This window comes from Engraulis encrasicolus, chromosome 4 (genome assembly GCF_034702125.1).
Source record: "Engraulis encrasicolus isolate BLACKSEA-1 chromosome 4, IST_EnEncr_1.0, whole genome shotgun sequence".
Lineage (NCBI taxonomy): Eukaryota > Metazoa > Chordata > Actinopteri > Clupeiformes > Engraulidae > Engraulis > Engraulis encrasicolus.
The window spans coordinates 8959321-8982804 of record NC_085860.1 but is presented as its reverse complement, the minus strand read 5'-3'; the positions used below and the strand labels follow the sequence as shown (position 1 = coordinate 8982804).

Here is a 23484-nt window from a genome sequence, read left to right as displayed (position 1 = left end):
ACACTTCACAGTTGAATGCACTCCACAACCTGATGGCTTATGAAGTTGGGTAGGAACTATTCAAGGGAAATGCTACACTATGCATCAGTGGATTATATTATTGCTCTGGTTCAGAGGCACCCTCAATAATTGCTCTGCACGAAATCAGATCTAAATCAGATTTAAGAACTGAAACCCTTGTGGCAATAACACAACTAGCTTACTTTTCTACAGCTATTGTAATAACATGATTTCTAGGGGTGTGTTCAAAATATCGGTATCTGAATATATCGTCACGGGCCTCTTCACGATACTCGTATCGTATCGGAGGTGTCAGTATCGATACTTCATTTAATAGCATTTACTGAATGTTGAATGCTACACAGCAACTGCCAGATCTACCGTTTTGTGAAGGTAGTCTTTTACATTCACTACAGTGCAACTGTTGCTCTACAGAAAAAAGTAACATTTGGTCCTTCATGTCTATTTTCTAACAAAATGAATAAAAACAAAAAATGAAGGTATGAAATATTGCAATACACATGTATCACGATATGTCGCGATCTATCGTATTGTGACCCCTATATGGAGATACATATTGTATCGGGAGGTGGTTGGTGATACCCACCCCTAATGATTTCAGCAGACAAACATTGAAGTCCACAAGTCGCAATGAAAACACTCACCATTGGGCAGGTCGAAGAGGAACAGGCCAGGCTGGGCCGTCTGCCCAGCTTGGCTGAGGGTCCCCGTTATGGCTGACTGGAAGAGGGAATCGGGGGCTGGTTGTGCTGTGGAGCCGCCAGAGCTCTGGAGGGCCCCTACGGACATTGCAGTGGGCGCAGAAAAGATGGCTGCCGTGGGGGCTGCTGGAGGCATCTCTTGGGTGCGCACACCTCCCTGCAGAGCACTGATGGCTGCCTGCTGCAGGAAGATATCAACCGTGGGTTGCTCCCCGGAGCCGACCGACACGTTGCCCGAACTAGGAACCACCTGCATGGGCTGCTGGTCCTGAAACAGCCCTGGCTGTGAGGTGCCACCCTGAGCAGAGGGGTCTCCCACCACCACTGCACTCTGATCCTGGAAGGACATGGGCTCTGCAGTGTCCTGCTGTGCCAGCGACACGACTCCTGCTTGGGAGAACAACAGCGGGTTTGGCTGTGCTTGCGGCTGGGGGACTGGAGGCTGGTTGGGGGCAGATTCCACCATCACGTTCCCACCGCTGGTCATCACCTGCATCGGTTGCTGCTCCTGGAAGAGGCCTTGGGGCTGGCTGCTGAAGAGAAGAGACTGCTGCAGGTCCTGGGGGTTGAGGGGGTTGGTACAGAAGAGCAGCCCGGACTGCTGCTGTTGTTGCTGCTGCTGCTGTTGTTGTTGTTGAGTTTGTTGCTGCGGCTGCTGCTGCTGCTGCTGGGGTTGGCTTTGGAACATGGTGGCAGGCTGAGAGGCTGGCTGCATCTGTTGCTGGGGCGACCGCTGCTGCTCCATAGGAGTGGCCAGCTGCATCTGCCCTTGCAGTAGTGACACAGCCTGGACCTGAGCCTCAGATGTGGACGTCTGCATGGGGGTGATGAAAGTGATCTGCTGCTGCGGCTGCTGTTGCTGGTTCTGACCGCCGTCTGTCGTCAGCTGTGCCGGCAGAACAGTAGGATCCAGGAAGAGCGTAGCAGGGGGCCCCTGTTGTTGGTCAGTGGCCAGCATGGTGATGGTACCCGGGAAAAGAGCTGCCTGGACCTGTGCCTGAGCGGGCGCTGGTTTGGAGCCAAACATCACCGCTGGCTGACTCTGGGCCTCAGACATTGGGTTGGACGTCTGAAAGAGCTGCTGAGGTGGGGAAGGGTGGGAGGTTGGTTGCTGGAGGAAGCTGGACGTCTGGATTGCCAACAGCCCACCGGCCTGTTGGAAAAGTGCTTGCTGTTGTTGTTGCTGTTGTTGTTGTTGCTGCTGTTGATGCTGCTGCTGCTGTTGATGCTGCTGCTGCTGCTGATGCTGCTGCTGCTGTTGATGCTGCTGCTGCTGGGGAGTACTGTGGAGAAGACCATCGGATGAGTGGACAGTGGCCTGTTGCTTTGCTGCATCACTGGAAGGGAAACTGGGAGTGCACTGCATGGGGACCTGTTGTTGCAAAAGCTCTGACTGCAACTGTTGCAGACTAAAGACGTTATGCTGCTGCTGCTGCTGCTGCTGCTGTTGTTGTAGGTTCTCAAAACTCTGCTTTTGCTGCTGCAGGTCATTCAGAACCTTCTGATGCTGCAGGTTGATTATGGAATTCTGCTGCTGTTGTTGCTGCTGCTGCTGCTGCTGCTGCTGTTGAATGCTCTCCAGAACTGTGGGGTGCTGCTGCTGCAGGTTTTCAAGAGCCTTCTGGTGTGGCTGCTGCATGGTCTCCAAGGCTTGCTGTTGATGCATGTTCTCAAGGACCTTCTGATGTTGTTTCAAGTTTTCGAGCACATTCTGTTGGTGCTGTAGGTTTTCCAGAGCTTGCTGATGTTGATGCTGTAGGTTTTCCAGCAAGGACTGTTGTTGTTGTTGTTGTTGTTGTTGCTGCTGCTGCTGCTGCTGCTGCTGCTGCTGCTGAGTGTTCATGGGTCTATCATTCCCATCTAGCTGAAGGCTGTTCATGTTCTCCTGAACGTGTTTCTGCAAGGTTTCAGCAGAGGATGTGGGGCTGTAGAGTACAGAGCTGAGTTGCTGTTGTGCTGCGGCTGCCACCAGGACCTGCTGTACGAGGGAACCCCCACCACCTGCCTCCAACTCCTGCACTGCTCTCTCAAATTGAGCAACCCCATCCTGGGGGAGCAAGGTGGTGACAGGGGCCTGTTGGGCCACGGCAGGAGTGGAATCCACCAACTGTGGCATGCTCATCACCAACATCCCGGCCTCTTCTGAGCCACTCTCCTCTGGGGAAAGGGTCTCTGGGGTCTCCCGCAGGAACTGCTGGGGCACCTGAGGGGGTACGGGCTGCAGGACGGTGGCATCCTCAGATAAGGACACCTGGAAGGAGGCACTGGGTGCAATGTCTTGCTTCTGGATGGTGCTGAGAGGTTCAGCAGGGGGAAACATGGCGGCTTGTTGTGGCTGTGTGCTGCTGACCGGCTGGAGGGAAGCTGGACTTGGGAAGGACTCGTTGCCTGAGGATGGGAGGTTTACATTCACCTCCAGAATTTGCTGTTGGGCTCCCAAAACTTCTTCAGGCTGTGAGAGGACACAAATATCCAAGTTATTTACAGAGAAACAGAGAAAACAGATTCTGCAAACTTGCATTCTGGAGATTGACAAAGCAAATCCTCAAGTACCATTCATCCTTGTACAAATGGAACCACTAAAATGATTTTAGAAACTACTTGTGTTTGAAACAATTACCTTAAAGACATTGGGTGCAGGGGCATTAGTAGACACCTCCATAGGGGTGACCTCTTCTCGTTTCAATATCAGTGGAGTCATAACGGTGCTGTCGATATTACTGCCCCCAGCTTGCATTGCTGCAAGGAAGAAACCCATATGATCACACTCAGTCACAATTACCACACGGATCAAATGAAGAGCTAATCATGTCTAAACAATCATGTCCATCAGCAAGTCATATGTTCTAGGACAGTGCTTCCCAAACTTTTTCACATGACGTACCCCTTGGAGCACTTCATGTTCATCCGTAACCCCCCCCCAGAGGGAGGGGTCGCTTTCGAAAGTAGGCGTAGTTTTTTTTGTTCTCCCGTGTCGTCAGCCGACGTTATATTAACGGCTGATGATCAGCATTCAATGTAACGAGGATGGACTTCACAGATTTCCAGTTGTGAAGGGTGCTTGCTGAATAATGCTCAGAAATTAAGCCTATATTAATTGTGGTGCTCTTGTGAATATAAAAGACGATGAGATTGTTATCTATAAAACGTTGCATGCAGAACGGAGGTCTCAGCTGTCAATCAATAGGCCTACTGTCCGCGGAGACAGAGAGAAGGAGAGGGAGAGACAGAGAGTAGGCTAGTTTTCCAACTTAGTCCTACAGCTTTCCAAATTACTCTTTTGATGTGGACAAGACAACTTTTTGGTGTCCGTCATTGAGTGTTGTGGCATATTTGTGAATGATTGTTGCCGAATTGGGTTAAGCTTTGGCGCTCTTTTCTCCGTGAATATTAGACGACATTTAGAATTTAAAGGCGTCTAATTTCAGACTAATACGTAACCAAGCCACCAATGAAAATGTACACAAAAAATGGCAGCCAATACATTTTCAAATAAGATCTGCGATCGATTTGTGCATCTCAATTCAGATGGAAAATGTTGCCTTCTGCAAGCGCACAAGTCAAACAACAAAGTGGTCTGTACGTGCCAGTAGGTGGACCGCTTTAGAAAAAAAAAAAAACAGGTCTTGTTGTAGGAGCCCTATACTTGACATAATGTAGATGACTGTCTTGAAGTGTTCATATTTATCTAGGCCTAGAACATTTTAAAAAATGTAGGCCTGCTGGTTATGGCAGATTAGGCCTGCATTTTCCCTCCTATGATCATGTGAGCAGACGCGCAATGAGAACATGGCGTTTCCTACATTTGCATTTATTCGTTTTTTCCCCTCACCTACAACTGCGTACATGCATAGTAAAGTGCTGGGACTGATTGCTAGGTTACTTTTTTATTGTACCGGTATTAGGCCTTCGTTGCCAGTATTCTTTGCCATTTGTTTTTTTTTTTTCTTCCTGCATTTTTTTTCTTTTAAATTCCAAATCTTCTCCCGTACCCCTTGCAATGACGTTGCGTACCCTAGTTTGGGAAACACTGTTCTAGGATAATGCTTAAAGCTGTGTGTAGACCAAAAGTGACCTATGCTACCGGAGCAAGGGAACTCATTATTTCTCTATGAAGGGTCGGCGAATAAAGTGACCGAAGCAAATTCGACAGGAGCGAAGCAACCTGGGCGACCTGAGCGATGTTCAGTGATTTAAGTGATTATGGCAATGAGCTGTGACGTAGTTTGGTGAAAACCAATGGGATGTTCATATCTCCGAATGTCCCAGGTTAAGAAGCCAGAAACATTATGTGATGATCAGCTAAATCAAACATGTCAATGTCCCATCCAGAGCGAATAAAGCGAATCAATGTCAAAACTTCTTCAACGACCTCTGCTACTCGGGTGACTCAGGTCGTTTCTGGTGTACACACAGCTTCAGTTTACAGAAAACACATGATGCCTTTTGCTTGAAACAATTTCAACCTTCCTGCTTACAACCCTTATTCCAACATACTAGGCTTATTGTTTAAGACCCAATTTGGTTATTATGCTATTACTTAACTGAGTTCAACATCCTATTGGTCATGTGTTCAGTATAAGGCGATCATAACATAACGCGTCCATTATACAAGTCCACATTGTCCTCCAAGATGTTCCATTTGATTAATATCTCGCCAAAATGTCATGATTTCCTCTGCAATCTTTTGGTTGGTGTTTACCTTTCATATGATCCTCAAAAGGACAGGACTTGGCTGAGGTTGACGCTTCTGACTTCACAGGCACATCTGCTGAAGGCTCTACAGAGCAGGAGAGAGAGAGAGAGAGAGAGAGAGAAAGAGAGAGGTCTTTGATCTACTGACACTTTAGTGCAACTCAAATATATAACCTTTCACTCAAACAGCCTCAAAGAGCTGTCACAACTCAAATAAAACATACATACAAACACACTGCGTCAAATATGATGAAAGCCCATGTTAGACAACCAGACATTAACCCTTTATCCATCAAAGATAGACACTTTTAAAAATGCAGTTTTATTTCCCCTCCAGGGTAAAACACATACAAACAAAGACAGACATTCAAGTACACCCTTCCAAACTCAATGCATAGGGGTTGAATGGGTTTACTGACCGGAGTGGGGAGTGTAGGTGAAGGGCTGTATCTCATTTGTTCTCCCCGCGTTGGTCACGATACAGATGCCAACCGCCACAGGAGAGGTGATGTTGAGGTCCCTGAACGGCGGCACCTTTACTATCAAATGATTCTGGGCAAGTGGCAGAGATGAAAGGAAAAGAAATGACAAACACGCATACACTGATAAACATCACATCCAACACAGGCACGTGTACACTTGCTCACAAGAAACTGGCACGTGTGGCACACACAGAGACACACACACACAAACAGCAACTCAAACACACATACACAAATAGCACTTCTGCATCAGCAGAAGTAATGTGCAGTCAAGTCCCAATGGCTGTCTCCATAGTAACAGGAGTGTCTACCTGATGAAACAGCTCCATGTCGATCTCTGCCTCGGCCTGCCAACCGCTCTCATCTGAAGGAAAGACACACATGAAAAAATCAGCACGTCGCTAAAGCCACTGGCACACCTGGCAAAAAATACACAGGCACACTTACAATATAAGTATGTGAGCACAATCTGGGCATAGGGTTGATAAATTAAGCCCATCCCAAACTGTGAACAAAATGGTGTGCAATGTTTTCAGGAATAGGACATTCAGGTTGTTACTCAAGATGTATAAGTGCTACATTTGGTGCGTTAATAAAGTTACAACCATTTAAGGATGGGCTGTACACTTGGCATACAAAAAAAGGTTTAATCAGGAAAGCAGTCATTTCAGTGCCTGGTTTTCCCGGTGCTCCCTGTCTTTGCACTGAGTCAAACCAGACGTTTTTAAATGTTTATTGTTTGTCTGTGTGTATGTGTGTATGTGTATAAGGGTGTGCACTCTCATATGAACCCTGGGAAATTGGCCCCGTACGGCAGCCTCCAGAGCTGGTGTGTGAATGGGGGAATGTGTATTTGGAAAGTGCTTTGAGTCAACTTCATTGTTGTGATACCGCACTATATGAATACATGTTGTATTGTATTGTAATTTAAAAATAGTCATGAACAGTGGATTCCCTTGCTGAAGACTATCAATGGATAAACCCGGCACAAATTTGTTCTAGGGCATGCACGCAAAAATGGGTGGGGATGCATGTGTCGGTGCACAAGTCACAGTGAATCGAGCTCTCCCCCACCTGCAGTGTTCTCCTGGAACAGGACTTTGGTTCCCTTCAGGAAGTTCTTGCCGATGATGAACACCTCCTCTCCGCCCATCACTGAGCAACTGTGCAGACTCTTCTTCAAAATCTCAGGCACACCTGCTGGCTGAGCTGCATGTCCACAAAACACACGCACACACAAATACACAAATAGACACACACTGACTCAGTAACATGCAAAAAATGACAATAACAGACAACCAAATGAGGCATCACCACAACACTGACTGTATCGCTTGTTCATTGCAGTGTTGTACCCCTTTGTGCCAGACCATGGTTAACACAGCCACACTAAAACAAATTATGCTTGTGTCCGTCTTTGTTGGCTGTATAATTTATTCATCCACTCGAAGCGTCTGCAGACACAACATCAGCCTGTGTGCGTCTGTGTCTGGAGCTCAATGGAGCAGTGCCAGAGTGGCCTCTCACTCTCAGCAGGGTGGAATGGATAGCTTACTTTGTACAGTTCAGAGTGGATACTGAATAAAGACATCAAGGGTTTAAGAGACATTTGTTTCCAGTGATGGGCAAAATTGGTTAAAATCCAGCGCCACATATTGCCAATGACCTTGTTTTAGTTGTCCAATTCATTCAAGGTGATCATTCATCCCGTCAATCACCTGGCTGAATTGGACAAGTAAAACCAGTAATTTGCAATATGTGGAAGTAGATTCTAACTTCACAATGCTGCAGGGATGTTTTTTTTTCAGGAACAAATCAGGACACATGTACTGTCTGTGGGAGCTTAAAATAGCTCTTTCAGCTATGCGCACATTCGTCATCAACATTGCAGCTTGTATTTATGTTCCTGTTCGGCAGTGGTCCCACAGCACTGCTCTTTGCAATGCCAAGGACTCTAATTATTTTCTTGTTGGTATGGTGCAGAAAGACCTATTAACTCGTGCAAAAACAAAATATTTCTTAGTCCATGGATTTTGGATCGTTGCGGCATGAACAACTGAAATAGCTTTTTATGCTGGTGTAAAAATATCACTTTACCTCTACAAAGCTACAATGGTATAGCAGATATTTACGCATTACCAAGTAAACTAGTATACTTAACTACTATACTTGCTGACTATAAATCCTCATATGCCAAAAATAAACTATTTCTCTCCTTGAAGTTGAATCCCCTGAAAATTAAAGGTGTTCAGCCATATGCATAGGACAATAATGCACAGGCTGCTATATTTTACACTTAATGTAGGCTACTGATCACTATTTGCTTGCCACTGCTGCCAAGACACATCAACAGCAACGTAGGGCACTAGATTGTATTAACATTGAAACCTAAATTATCTTCCACAAAAAATCAGACTAGCTTCAGTCCTCCAAAAGACACCACTACCAAACAGACCATACTTTAGTAACCTTGACTACCAAACCAAAAATCATCCTGATAATGTGTCCAAATCAATATTAATCAGAGCAACCCATCGTGGAATAAAGTTGGTTGTTTGGATTATTAATAATCGAGTGGACCACGATCACCTTTTGTAAGTCACATTCCACATGGTTTAGTAGTACACACCCTAAAAATGTAACCAAATTAAAAGTGTTTACTTAATAGGGCCATAGCAATATAGGCTTGCTCTTGAAAGAAACGGAAGGTGATACACAAGGCAACATTTTGATCAACACTCATGGGCAACGATACTATAAGTTATTATTTTTATATTATATTAAATATGAAAATGTGACATATCGGTATCGGTATCGGCCCTGAGAAGCAGGAAATTATCGGTTATCGGTATTGGTTGAAATTTTTAATATCGTGCATCACTCATTTTTACAGTTCATCAAAACAAAATTTTTTATCAACTTGGATGAGCAGAAAACAACTGTGTGAGAGGTAGACTCACTGCAGAGGATGGGCGAGGACGTGGTCTGCAGCGTCAGCATGGAGCCGTCTGGACGAGGTATGTTGACGCGGAACGCCAGGCGGGCACGTGTACTCTTCTTCTTGGAGCCCGCCACGCCAATGCGAGCCTCAACATCAGCGTTACGGAGCTTCAGGATGCCTACGCAGTCCACACTGTGGAGGGAGACAAGATTGAGAAGGGAAAAAACTCAATATGGGTACTTGATTTGAGGAGAATTTGACTATTACCATAGTTCTCAATGAGGAGCTGATATTGTTTGGGAACAAAAATGGACAAATGGTCTTGGCTTTGATAGTACAAAATGATTTGCTAGACTTGACTAACAAACTCTGTGTAGGCACTGACCTTGATTTTTGTCTCACAGACAAAACATTGCCAAACCTGAAATCAGTCACAGTGCCTGAATACTATCAATTCCCAAATGAGTTTGAATTATTAGACATCAGAGATGCACTCCCATTAAAACATGATTAGATGTGGTCCCAAAACACAACTGATTGACGAATCAGAAGAGGCAGAAACTTACGCCAGTGTCATGCTGTTGGTGGGCTCCAGAGTGACTTCGATGACCATGGTCCCCTCGATGTCCACCTCCTTGCAGGCGGTGGTGTTGCGGCCAGTCACCCTACAGGCCTGGTAGAAGCCGTGCGGTTTCACTCGCCCCGTGTCATTCGCCACAAACACCTGCAGCATCACCGGCTCACTCGCGCCCTCCAACTGCAGGATGATAAGAGGTAGGAGGACGAGGATGAAGATGGGGGATGAGGATGATGGTGGCGATGGAGGGAGAAGATAAAGAGTGCGTTTTAATATGCGACCTTGCCTCCTCCACTTGCGCTTGTCTCCTCGTCCCGCCTCCTGGCCCCTCCTCCGTGGAGAAAACGATAAAGTTTCCCAGCTGTCAGCCTAGCCACAACAACTTTTGAGGGACTGTTCTTCATTCACCATCCCAATTGCAAATGAGAAAAAGACTCTACAATTGAGCTTTTGCAAGATATTGAAATATAATGCTGTTGTCAGTGATGTCATCATGACGAGAAGCAAGTGGAGGAGGCAAGGTCGCATATTGCAACGCACTCATAGTAACTTGAGGATGGAAATAATAGAATTGTACCTCTCTCCTATTCTTCCAGTCATTCTCTGAGTGTAGCTGCTACAATTCAATTACCATCTTAAAAAGGTAGAATTAGCGTTGCAAGACTCAGAGAACGTCTGTAAGAACAGGAGAAAGGTCAAACTCAAATCATGTAACACTCAAGAGGAGGTGTAAAATGAGCCATTTCCATTAATGGTGGAATGGCACTTTAAGAGCAGAGTAGTGACACACGCAAATAGACTGTGCAACCATCCATAATGTAAACTGCTGTGTAGTTCAACCAAACAAAAAAATCCTAGACATAAAGGAAAAATCCACAAGGCTGTGCTCCCTTTTTATGAAGTTCATGTTATTCATATTTTGAGCCATCAATCGATCAAATGAAAAATCTTTTGTCTCGAAAGGTCACCTGGGCAAGAAATAAAAAATAAAAAAGTACCAAAAAGCTCAAGTGTTCAGCCCTATTTATAATGTAATGGATTACAGTCGTCCCATATGGATAATACATTCCACACATCATCGCATATTCACAAATGTCACAACACACACACAGCAACATGAATAACATAACCAGCATCCCACATCCACATGCATACAGCCTTACATATAACATACAGTACAACACAGAGCCTTCATCCATCCCACACACATACATTCCCACCATAATGTCCACATTGTTCCAACGGTTGTCGCTCTTTGCAACTGCTGACTAAACCGTTTTACTTTGTCCAGGGCATAAAAAGCACAGCCGTGCTGACAGAGAATGCAGAAAATAGCGACCTTTTATCATATGGAGCAAGTGTGTCAGATTTAGCTAAATGCCTTGTTTGCACAACCTCATATGCAGCGGAATGCCATTATGGCCTTAAAACAACACCCGGGAGATTTTATTAAAATCCTAGAATAACACTTCCAAACCTTTTGGTGCATTGATATCTTCAATCCTAGTCCCCCCCACGACCCCCACTTCCCCTCTTTCTTTGTGCGAGAGAACTAGGAGTGAAGATATCAAAGCGCCAAAGTTGAGGTGCTCAGAATGTGTTACTACGCCTTTCATTACAGTGCCATTTCTTTAGATAGGAAATCACCATGTTTCATTTAGTGCAACTACTTTTGGATCGGTTGACTAGTCATGCAAGGACATTTAAATAGGGAACACGAGAAACAATTTGGTCACTTCTAACTTAAGGCAGCCAATGCTCCTCAAGGTAAAGCTGAGCCAAGCTAATGATAACGAATTTGGGCCGTACACATTGCTGACTGGGGCTGCATCCGAAGACAAGGCTCATGGTGTCCCAAAATACATCTCTTTTGGCTTTTAATGGCTGTATGCTTACAGTAAACCGTTACTGATTTTGATGTCTGCAGAAGATTCCCATTCAGGCCTCTTGGACACAATAGAACATTCAAGCTCCAAACAGAAAGTCCAACTGAACTACAAACTAACATCATTTGAGAGGCGTGGTTAAGATCCTCCATGGCCTACCTCGCTTAAGCTTCAAACTTTCAGATGTTGAAGACAAGGTAGACTCTGACAAGACAGGTGCTCCATGGCCTACCAAGTTTACTTCTTACTGACGTCGCACGCAAGTTAGTTACTGACGAACAGGTCCTCTATTGCCTTAACCTTGCTTACAACTTTCTGATCTTCCAGACAAGGTAGCTACCCACAGAGGCAGGTCCTCCATCCCTTTGCCTTGCTTACACAACTTTTAAGGTAAGCTCAGGTGATCCATGGCGTAGGAAGGTCTTACGTGGCCTTACCTTGACTGTGGGGAAGCCCTGCTGGGTGCGGTCCTTGACGGAGCCCCTGCTGCCCTCGGTGAGGTAGCGCGCCCGGTGCTGGGTCTCCGGCTGCACCAGGATCTTCAGCTCCTTGCCCTCGCTCTTCTGGGGGAACTGGGCCGACAGGATCCCTGCCCGCAGGGTGCCGCCCGTCTCCAGGGAGTTGCTGCTGGGCACAGACAGGTGGCGGGCGGGAGAGGACAGGATGGTCAACTAACAGCGCTAATCAGGTCGGTGTCAAACACGACACAACAAAGATTGACTACTTATCCTAACAACTTCACACACTATTGTAAACACACGCAAGCCCTCATGCACGCACACACACAGATAGATACACATACCAAGACAGACAAACCAACAGAGAGAGAGACAAACACAAACACACATAGACAGACGGACAGAGACACGGACGGACAGACACACAGACACACAGACACACACACACACACACACACACACGACAATGCACGTACATAGCAAAGATCTGCATCACAACACTTGTCTAGAAAGGCAGCTTCCCACGCTACAGCAGGCACCAGGATTACTGCCTGCTGGCCACTGTCTGCCAGGGCCACTAACTGCCATGGGGACAACACAAGGCTGGCTCTCCACGCTACACGTCCCTGTCACAGCAGCCCCTCTCCAGGGGGGGGCGTAGCTCTGTCCTGCCCTGGCCAGGCCTGTTCAGATCCAGCCATGGTCCCATGGGCAGTCCACTGTTTTGCATTGCAAACCTGCTGGCTCCCCATGGCTGCTCTACCAGTTTGGTCACGATTTCGCATAGACTGAGGTCATCAACACTCTCTCTGGATACACCAGGGAACCAATCGCTCTCACATGACTGTAACAACAGGTCTGGAGCCTTTGCTGTGCTATGCAAAAGAAAACAAAATGAGCTCTGGGGTATGTTTTTACTTTGTGTGTGTATACAGTGTGTGTGTGTGTGTGTGTGTGTGTGTGTGTGTGTGTGTGTGTGTGTGTGTGTGTGTGTGTGTGTGTGTGTGTGTGTGTGTGTGTGTGTATATACAGTGTGTGTGTATACAGTGTGTGTGTGTGTGTGCATGTGTGTATATACAGTGTGTGTGTGTGTGCATGTGTGTATATACTGTGTGTGTGTGCATGTGTGTATATACAGTGTGTGTGTGTGTGCATGTGTGTATATACTGTGTGTGTGTGTGTGTGTGTGTGTGTGTGTGTGTGTGCGCATACAGTATGTGTGTGTGTGTGTGTGTGTGTGTGTGTGTGTGTGTGTGTGTGTGTGTGTGTGTGTATACAGTATGTGTATATGTGCGTGTGTGTGTGTGTGTGTGTGTATACAGTATGTGTGTGTGTGTGTGTGTATACAGTATGTGTGTGTGTGTGTGTGTGTGTGTGTGTGTGTGTATACAGTATGTGTGTGTGTGTGTGTGTGTGTGTGTGTATACAGTATGTGTGTGTGTGTGTGTGTGTGTGTGTGTGTATACAGTATGTGTGTGTGTGTGTGTATACAGTATGTGTGTGTGTGTGTGTGTGTGTGTGTGTGTGTGTGTGTGTGTGTGTGTGTGTGTGTATACAGTATGTGTGTGTGTGTACAGTATGCGTGTGTGTACCGTCCGTGTGTTTGTGTGTGTCTGTGTGTGTGTGTGTGTGTATACAGTATGTGTGTGTGTGTGTGTGTGTGTGTGTGTGTGTGTGTATACAGTATGTGTGTGTGTGTGTGTGTGTGTGTGTGTGTGTGTGTGTGTGTGTGTGTGTATAATGTACATAAGAGCGATAATAGATGGAGCCCAGACAACAGTCAAAAGCAAAGACTAATATGAGAAAAATGAGAAACTAATACTGGCTATATAACTAGTATCGCTAAAAAAAATATATATGAGGAAAATTGCACCAGCCACAGGACACAATATAATATAACATTCAGTTAATGTCTTGGTACTCAGTACAATTCTATCGAATAGGAATTGACAGTTAACTGGTTAAAGAATTTGACAGAATCAATTTGTCAGTGGCTGGTACAAGATTGAGCATGCAATGGGCTGTTCCCATCAACACCTTACCTGCCCTTGGGGCTGGCCTTCGTGTCGGAGCTGAGCTGCGAGAGCACGAAGTGCGGCGCGTTGGCGCTGTCGGCATCAAACACCTCCATGCTGGCCGTCTGCGTGGCGGTGGGCTTGGGCCCAGGCCTCTGTCGCGGCGTCCTCTTGCGGGACTTGCGCGGCACCTCCGTGTTGTCGTTGTAGGAGCTGCTGCTGGCCATGCTGAAGCTGGAGAGGGACTCTTCCATCCACATGCTGCCGCTCTGCTCCGAGTCCAGCGTGGTGCTCGCCGCCGGGGCCGAGGCCGTGGCCGTGGCCGCCTCCTCCTGGCAGGACATGCGGCTGTCATCTAGCAGGTCCTCGGGAGGGGGCGAGATGTTCAGCACCGTCCGCCGCTTGGAGGGCGTGAGCCCGGCACTCTCCACCACAGATGATGCCGATGACGCCACGGCCGCCGCTGCCACCTCTGCAGACAGCCCGGAGCTTCCCGGACCTCCAGGGCCCTCCTCTGCTAGGGGGACACCCAGGAGCCGGGAGCCCTGCTGCTGCTGCTGCTGCTCCGGTGTGGGGGTGGCAGGCAGCATGGTGGTGGTTGGGCAGGAGGAGCCGGGGAGCGAGGTGGTGGTGGAGGTGTTGCTGCCCCCTACAGGGCTGGAGGACATGGTGCTGGAGTTTGCAGCATCTGTGACGTGGCCGACAGACAGACACACAGGTTAAGCGCAGCCACAGACAAAGCAGCCTGGCTAGTCGTCCCAATTCAAGCAGTGAAAACTAGTGCGTGGCTGGTGACGCCTGTCTAGCTCGCTTTACATGTCTGGCCCTGCTTAGGTCAGGTGATTGCGGATTATCTTCCCTTATCGTAAATACTATTTCCGAATTTGTGTGTATGTGTGTTTACTTTGTGCAGAGATGTGTATGCATTTCTTTACGGTGTGATGTGAAATGTTGGGAAAATATGGCATAATATAATATTTTTTGAATTTTGCTAAAATTGGCTGTAATGGACCAAATGTTGCTGTTTATTCATAATTTACATTATTCAGGGCAACAACATTAAACAAGGCAACATGCTTAATGCATACATATTATTAATAAAAACCAAGGCCAAAATAAAAAGCAAAACTCAGAAATGAAAAAAGGGGGCTGGTAAAATATAATTTAATTTAAGCAGCCGCCATTTTGAAAACAATTATCAGGGTCCAAATGCTATTATCAGGTGTCAACTGAAGTAGCATGCCAATTGGTAAGATTTTTTTTTTTGGTTGGGACGTAGCCATGGAGACAGAATAAACAAGCTTCTGACCTACGAAGCAGAGAACTGCAGACCATTTTATATGCAGACTCTCCCTGATTCAGAGGCAACGCCCTGGAATAAAAACGAGACAGCCAATGAACAACAAGAGCTGATCATTCATGTACGAGTCATCCAGAGAAGACACCAATTCAGTTCAATTTGGTCCATGCTGTTTGAGTTCTGAAATGAAATCGTAACACAGTTTAGCTTATTGACTGTGGCTTCAATGCAATGTACAGTGTTATTAACAAAACTGCAGTGCAAAGCAAACTGACTGTGCTGACTGAAAAAGGGAGACAGACAGACATACTATCAAGAGCCAAATTGATGTTTCAGTCACTTCATTAAATGCATGGTGTTGTGCTTTGATTCTCCAGAGAATGTTGATGTGGTTTCCCTCTGTCGACGGCTGTTGGGTTGTTATGCTGGGTGCTTGGGTCATTGCTGGGGCCTGGACTGGTTTACCTCTACTTTTAGTGCTGCTGACGGAACACAGTCCTATCTTTTAAGATCCATCAGCTTCCTGCCAAAACAGGAAGCAAGAGAATGCCCACTTTCCTTTTACACTACACCACACAACAGCATGGCGCAGTCCAAAATGGCCCCTCGCTGACTGCATAGTGCAGTACTTAGAACTAACACTATGTACAGTGCTATGCAGTGCATGAGTGAACATTCTGAACACAGCCCTATGTCACCAGTCACAGTAAAAAAACACAAGTTAGCCTCATCAAAAAGAATTGCCACAAGTAATACAGAGCCCAGCTGGGGGAAAACAGTGACGTGATTTTGTACCAGTTGAACTTGTGAGTTGTATCTGGTATGCTACGTTTATGACCTTCTTGGTGCTGGCTATTCCAATGTGACCGTTTCCAATAAATAGCATAGAACATGTAATACTAAGAACATCCCACACTTGTACACCGGTGTTCTCTGAAATCCTGCCTGCTTGTCCCCCCTCCCTTTTTAAGCCACAGACTGATAATCTGCCCGAAGTGAAAAAATAGGGTAGCGGGCAGCTCTATCTATTTCAGCTTTCAGCTCATCAGCCAATCTGCACGCACGTGGCAGGCAGACAGGACAGAGCCAGCCAGAGTCACTAGACGAGTAACAGGAAGTGAGTATCGCACAAGAAAGGCAGTAGGCAGTTACAGGAAGCCTATATGCATGTGTGAGCGTTTTACGACGTACTACTTCAGTTCAGCCCAGGCTACTGTAGACAGGATGTACAACAGAGGGCAAGGGGTTGGAGGTTGGAGATGGGGGGCGGGTGGGAGTGTTTGGCGGTTGAGGACTTGACAGACACACAAAGAGTGTTACAGCAGGGTTCATACACTTTTTCACCAATTTTTTTCCATGACTTTTCCATGACTTTTCCAAAACCTTTTTCTGAATTTCCAGGACCGAAAAACCAATGACCAATCGCGCGCGGGGGGTGGGGGCGTATTAGGCTATATTACAGGCTATATTACGTAGCCTATATTACAGGCTATATTACGTAGCCTATATTATAAATATGTAATTACTGTATATATTTATACTATAGACTATGGCATATTATATTATATATATTACATAGCCTATATTACAAATATGTAAAAAATAAACATATTCATACTATAGGTTATCTTTTACTACAAGCTATAAGCAACCATTATACTTCATGTTGTATTACATTAATTCTGCTATTATTCATCATTGTTATATAATTTGCTTGTCTAATGTACAGTCAGAAATGAAAATGAATAGGCCTAGGCCAGCCTATAGCAAATTAGGTCGTGAAATCATCATGAAGACACATTTGTATCAACATGCTCTCTATGGAGATGGATAAATGCTCATCCTGCCCAAGTAAGAAATCATAGGCCTGCCTACTACACCTGCCTAAGCACAACAGTCCAAAGCTCCTGTAAGAATGATAATGTTGTCATTTGTTGTGGTCGTTGCTGGAGCAAAAAAAAGAGAGACTGCACTGTTCGTGGCATAGTTCTAGTCTGACGCCCACTCAAGGAGATGCTTGGGTGTAGTTCTCTTTCGGTCGAATCGTTCGACACAGACTGTGACTCTATGGGGTTTAGCGCCCTCGCGCGACCGCTCTTGAAGCCTTTTTAAACACGCCTATTGGCTGAGTTGAGCTGTCACTCATAGGCGCCCGCCTCCTATATAAACCGTGACAGCTCGCTCATCTTCACATTTTTAGCTCTTCAAGACTCGCCTACAAGCCTTCGGAAGAGTACCACGCCGCAACTTTCTTGACTATACCCCGACTCAACAGCTAGCTCGCTGGCAAGAAGACATTTTCTTGCCACATAGCGTCGAGGTATTGAGAGGAAAAGAGAAAGAAAGAAAGAAAGAAAAAGAATATTTTTTCGTGAGGTGAGTATTCGCCGCATTAGCTTGCGAACCTCCCTGCTAAGACACCTGCTAGCATTTGGCCGCCAAGGCTCGCCACCTGCCTGCTTCACCTTTTCTTCATACCGTTTTTCGTTCGGACAGCCGCACAAGCTCGCTACCCCTACGATAACGACATTGGAGATATATATTTTTATTTTATTTCTTTTTGGACGGACTCGCCATGCACTCCGCATCGCGCCCAAAACGGCGCCCATGCCCGAACGCGTGCGGTCAGTTCATCGACTCCAAGGACCACCACCCGGCCTGTGTTAACTGCCTGGGTCTCCAGCATGCCCGCGAGGCCCTGGAGAACCCACGGGGATGCAAGGACTGTTCTCGGTTCTCGCTGAGAACACTACAGCAGCGCTTCGAATGCTTCGGGCTACCACTGGAGCCCCAACCACTCTCGGACCCCCTACTCTCCGAGCTGGTGATGAGCGAGGATGACGAGGCACAACTGCTTAACTGGTCTGGCGACGAGACAACGGGTCACGGGAGCCTACTGCCCCCCGCCCCCGAGTCGGTTGCCGATGTGGAGGAGTGCTCCTTCACAGAAGGAGAGACTAATATGGAGTGCGGGGACGGCGAATCGCTTCTCCCCTTCACCCAAGTCACCCCCCCTGCCTCCGTCGCCACTTCGGTCTGCGAGGAGCCAACTGTCGACCATCAAACGTCAGCGGGAAAACTATTCCTGGAAACCTGCCAACGCGCCGCCCAGCGCCTCGGACTCGTGTGGCCACAACCGCCACCGGTCCGGGCTAGCAACAGGCTCGACGGTAATTTCCTGCCCCCGCTCGCACCGGCACCCAAGGCTTCAGTCCCACCGTTTAAGGACTGCCTGGATGACGTGACTAGAACTTGGAACAAACCTTACTCCAATCGAGTGGTAATCGGTGGTTTCGGTTCTTTTTCTGAAATGGAGGGAGCAACAGAGAGGGGGTTATCTGACTGCCCCAAAGTGGAACAGTCCGTAGCCTCTTACCTAGCCCCCAACTCCAACACGGGTTTGTCAGCCTCTGCACAACTGCCTCACAAGCAGCCAAAGTTTTCCTCCCAGCAATTGGAGAAAACATTTAAAGTCCTGGGACAGGCTGCGCGCGCTCAGAACACGGTGTCGCTGCTATTAGCATACGTGGCCGAGCTACAGGCAGAAGTGGGTGCCGCTATCAACGAGGACAAGCCGGTGAAGGAACTATGGACCGAGATTCGAACGGCAATGGACTTCGTTATGAGGACCACACGTTGCTCTAACCAGGCCATAGGCCGAGCAATGGGTCTGACGGTGGTAGCCCAGAGACATCTTTGGCTCAACCTGACGAACATTCAAGACAAGGACCGTCCCGCGTTCCTGGACGCACCAGTGGACCCGACCGGGTTATTCGGTTCCGCTGTGCAGGCAATGCAGTCGCGGTGCGAGTCAAAGAAAAAGGAGAACGAAGCCTTTGGCTACTGTCTTCCCCGCAAACTGGCCCACCCAGTACCCCCCCGAAACCCGGGCGTACAAAACCCACCTCCTACCCAGCCTACTACTACTGCCGGACCCTCCCGCCAGTGGCACACGGCTAGACGGACCATACCGGTGACCCGCCCTGCTCAGCCACCTCCACAGCCGACCGTGGTTCACAGTGCATGGGCACGCCGCCCTACCATCCAACTGGACGCGGGCGCCGGACGAGGACGTGGCCGCCCGATGCCCAAGAAAAAGAAGTCAGCCTAGCTACTAGGCTACCCTACCAGCCTTCACGGTGTCGGGCCGGCCATTACGCGCCCTGCCCGTCACAAAACCAAGATACCCCCACGTTCAACTCTGGGGTGGTCCGTAAACACACAATGTCGCACAAGCATGTTCCCCTTGTTGACACAAATAAAGCTGTTAAGCCCCAGTGCCCTCACTCACACTCCCATACCCACGGCTCTACCTCTGGGTCTGATAAAAGTCTCTCACACACACCCACGCTCTGCTTTGGGGTCGTTCACGAACAAACACGGTTTCATAAGCCCTCAGCCCCGAGAAAAAATACTATTAAAAGCAAACGCGTGCGCCGAGCATCCCCCTCGCACACGCTCATACCCACTATGCCCCCCGACTCAGTGGCTAAACTCCCCACTACAGACCGCGGGCGCACGACCAAACACAGTCATACCCCTGTACAGTCCAGAGCCGCTCACACACCGTATAGCGACTTGGCACATACACGTAACGTGTCCTTGGGTTCTGTCTACAATCGAGCATGGGTACAAGATACAATTTGCACGAAAGCCCCCGAGCTTTCAGGGGCTAACTCCATCTGTGGTGAATACAAATTCGGTTCGAATACTAAGAGAGGAGATAGAAGCTCTACTCCAGCAGAACGCTGTAAAGATAATCCCCCCACACGTAGCACGGTCGGGGTTCTACAGCAGGTATTTCGTTGTACCGAAAAAGGACGGGGGTTCTCGCCCCATCTTAGATCTGAGAGCGCTGAACCGTCACATACGAACATATTCCTTCAAAATGTTGACGCACAAGCAACTCATTACGTCCATAAAACCCGGGGACTGGTTCACAAAATTGGACCTGAAACAGGCGTATTTTCACGTCAGCATACACAAACACCACAGACAGTTCCTGAGATTTTATTTCGAGGGCAGGGCACTAGAATTCCAAGTGTTGCCATTCGGGCTGGCTACTGCACCCCGTCTTTTTACAAAAATTATGGATGCTGCCATATCCCCACTGAGAGAAAGAGGAATGCGAATTTTCGGGTACATAGACGATTATCTTCTATGCGCCCCGTCAGCGCAGATAGCCACGGAACACACACATCTGTTCCGCAGCCATCTGGAATCCCTAGGTTACCGAATAAACTATCAGAAAAGTGTGCTAACCCCAGCTCAAACTGTGCACTTCCTGGGCCTCACACTGGACTCCACCACGTTCCGTGCCAAACTCACGCCACAACGAGTGGAATCATTTCACAAGTGTCTCTCCAATTTCCAACTGGGAAAGAAAGTCAAATTTCGTATTTGCCTTCGCCTTCTGGGTCTAATGGCATCTATGATAGCAGTAGTACCGCTGGGGCAACTGTATATGAGGGACATGCAGAGATGGGTGTTCTCGCTCCGTTTGCACCCCGAGCGCAGAGCACACCTCAACCGGCAGATAACGGTTTCCCTCCCATGCATCCGCGCGCTACTGACGTGGCGGGACCCCGCACTACTGTCACAGGGAGCCCCACTGGGACTCATCGTGACACGACGTGTGGTGACAACGGATGCGTCGCTGAGTGGCTGGGGCGCCACTCTGGGGGATCTGGCTGTGGGTGGTGTTTGGACGGAAAACCAATGTCAGCTTCACATCAACGTCCTGGAGCTGACAACAGTGTTCCTAGCGCTAAAGCATTTCCTGCCTTTGCTGCGCCATCACCACGTTTTAGTCCGTACGGACAACACAGCAGTAGTGGCATACATAAATCACCAAGGGGGCCTGCGGTCGCTTCGGCTTCACCGCATAGCTCGCGATATTATACTTTGGGCACACGCTCACTTACAGTCGCTCAGAGCCACTCATGTTCCGGGCGTGCTGAATGTGCGTGCAGACAGACTATCGAGGGCATGCCTCTCCAATCAGGAATGGAGATTACACCCGCGCGTAATCGAGCTCGTGTGGAAACGCTTCGGGCGCGCGGAGGTGGATTTATTTGCATCACGAGAGAACACACATTGCAGACTGTTCTTCTCCATTCGAGACAGGGATGCCCCACTGGGAACGGATGCGCTATCACACCCGTGGCCGAACACTCTCTTGTATGCGTTCCCCCCAGTCCATCTAATCCCACATGTACTAGCGAGGGTGAGAGAGGAAAGCCTCTCGCTGGTGCTGATTGCTCCCTGGTGGACAAACAAGCCCTGGCTAGCGGAGATATTTCTCTTACTGGCCGGGCAGCCTTGGCGACTCCCCAACAGCAAAGACCTTCTGTCACAGATGGGGGGGGAGTTAGTTCACCCGAACCCGTCAGCGTGGAACCTACACGCCTTCCACGTGAAAGGGACACATTAAGAGCAATAGGTCTGCCACCGAATGTTATTGCAACTATTCAGAGTGCCAGAGCTCCATCTACGAGATCTGTGTACGATATGAAGTGGAGGGCGTTTGAGAGATGGTGTGTTCAGAAGGGCGTTATCCCCTTTCAGTGTTCTATCACCCATGTACTTACGTTCCTTCAGGAATTATTCGAGAAGGGACTGGCCTATTCTACACTTAAGGTCTACCTGTCAGCGATTTCAGCATGCCATGTAGGCTACGATGGTGTATCTCCGGGAGCGCACCCCCTGGCTAACAGATTTCTGAAGGGCGCTCGACGCCTTCGACCTGCTGTGCGCTCGACCGTTCCCTCTTGGGACCTCTCCTTGGTGCTGAACGCGCTCTCCCAAGCCCCGTTCGAGCCCCTACAGACTGCAAGCATTAAGGTCCTCTCGTACAAAACTGCCCTCTTGCTGGCCCTTGTCTCAGCTAAAAGGGTGAGCGAGATCACTGCTCTCTCTATACACCCCTCCTGTATGGAATTCAGTGCGGATAATAATAATGTCACGCTTCGGCCCAATGTAGCGTTTATTCCTAAAGTGTCTATGTTGTACGGCAGCTGCGATCTACAACTGACGTCTTTCAACCCCCCTCCTTTCTCCTCGCAGGAACAGGAGAGGTTACATTACCTCTGCCCGGTCCGGGCATTACGCTTGTACATGGACAAAACTTCTTCATTCAGGCGTACCGACCAACTATTTGTTTGCTTTGCAACTAATTCAAAGGGACAGGCGCTCTCGACACAGAGGCTGTCCCATTGGATTGTTGATGTGATTGCAATGGCCTATCGGGCCTCGGGGAAAGACCCCCCTGCTCTCAGAGCTCACTCTACGAGAGGTGTCGCCGCGTCTTGGGCCGCATTTAGAGGAGTGCCTGTCCAGACTGTTTGCGCTGCTGCGGGTTGGGTTTCACCGCACACCTTCGTAAAACACTATCGCCTTGATGTTACAGCGTCCACGGTGGCTCACGCTGTCCTTGAGGCGGGGGGATCAAGACCTGTGTGAACTGCTTTGCACTTTCAGCGTGGTTTTTCACTCCCGTTATTTTTTACTGGTTGGGAATGAGCATTCAGGGGCGTATTTAAAACTCCCATAGAGTCACAGTCTGTGTCGAACGATTCGACCGAAAGAGAACGTATGGGTATATCCTATACCCTCGGTTCTCTGAGGGAGATTAGTGAGACACAGACTTGTGCTGCCCCTTCCTGCTCGCTCGTCTTGCAGAGCTGGGTAATGTGAAGATGAGCGAGCTGTCACAGTTTATATAGGAGGCGGGCGCCTATGAGTGACAGCTCAACTCAGCCAATAGGCGTGTTTAAAAAGGCTTCAAGAGCGGTCGCGCGAGGGCGCTAAACCCCATAGAGTCACAGTCTGTGTCTCACTAATCTCCCTCAGAGAACCGAGGGTATAGGATATACCCATACGGTTCATTTTGTGTTACAACGATCTGACCGATTTGAAAACTAAGCCACAGATGACTTTTTCAAACTCTAGTCACGCTGCCGTTTATACCGTATTTCAAAACAGGCGCGTCATGCAGACATTGGTAGCCTAATCGTTTGGCTCGCGGTCAGCTGCACATAGACTACTGTACGGATTTCATGTAATCTTTCAGCACACTGGACAAGTTCACTCGCAGGCAGCAGGTGCATTGCTTATCAATATCAAAATCTCGGGGCTTACCGAAAGCATAAAGGTTCGCTTGGTGCCCTATCTGGCAAATTAAACCAAGACCAAACAGGTCTTAGGATTGTTTCCTTTTGGCATTAGCTACGTTTCAGTGGAACCGCTAAATATTTTAAAACGCGTTTAACTGCTAACCTGTTAGTAGCTGAGGAGGTAACCGCCTGCTGTATCTTGCCCTTCAGGTGGCTAACAAGTGCGGCTGCTTCGCCCATATCGGACGGACACATCACAACTTTCGTCCTCTCCAGCCATTGTTGATAATCTTT

General features: G+C 48.1%; 1 protein-coding gene across 3 annotated transcripts in view; it reads right to left on the bottom strand.

Moving 5' to 3' along the window:
• The window catches only part of nfat5a (nuclear factor of activated T cells 5a), a 34867-nt gene that overhangs the window by 5207 nt on the left and 6176 nt on the right, over window positions 1-23484 (bottom strand). Inside the window, exons 2-12 of one of the 3 annotated variants that reach the window (XM_063196636.1) lie at window positions 15086-15148; window positions 13804-14464; window positions 11741-11930; window positions 9407-9597; window positions 8860-9032; window positions 6974-7108; window positions 6211-6263; window positions 5837-5969; window positions 5425-5502; window positions 3343-3461; window positions 666-3174 (exon numbers count right to left, since the gene is read on the bottom strand). In XM_063196636.1, the coding sequence (XP_063052706.1) occupies window positions 666-3174; window positions 3343-3461; window positions 5425-5502; window positions 5837-5969; window positions 6211-6263; window positions 6974-7108; window positions 8860-9032; window positions 9407-9597; window positions 11741-11930; window positions 13804-14444 (4222 nt within the window). In that variant the 5' untranslated portion in view covers window positions 14445-14464; window positions 15086-15148. The remainder of the gene's footprint in view (window positions 1-665; window positions 3175-3342; window positions 3462-5424; window positions 5503-5836; window positions 5970-6210; window positions 6264-6973; window positions 7109-8859; window positions 9033-9406; window positions 9598-11740; window positions 11931-13803; window positions 14465-15085; window positions 15149-23484) is intronic. The other 2 variants (XM_063196634.1, XM_063196635.1) reach the window with 2 other exon arrangements.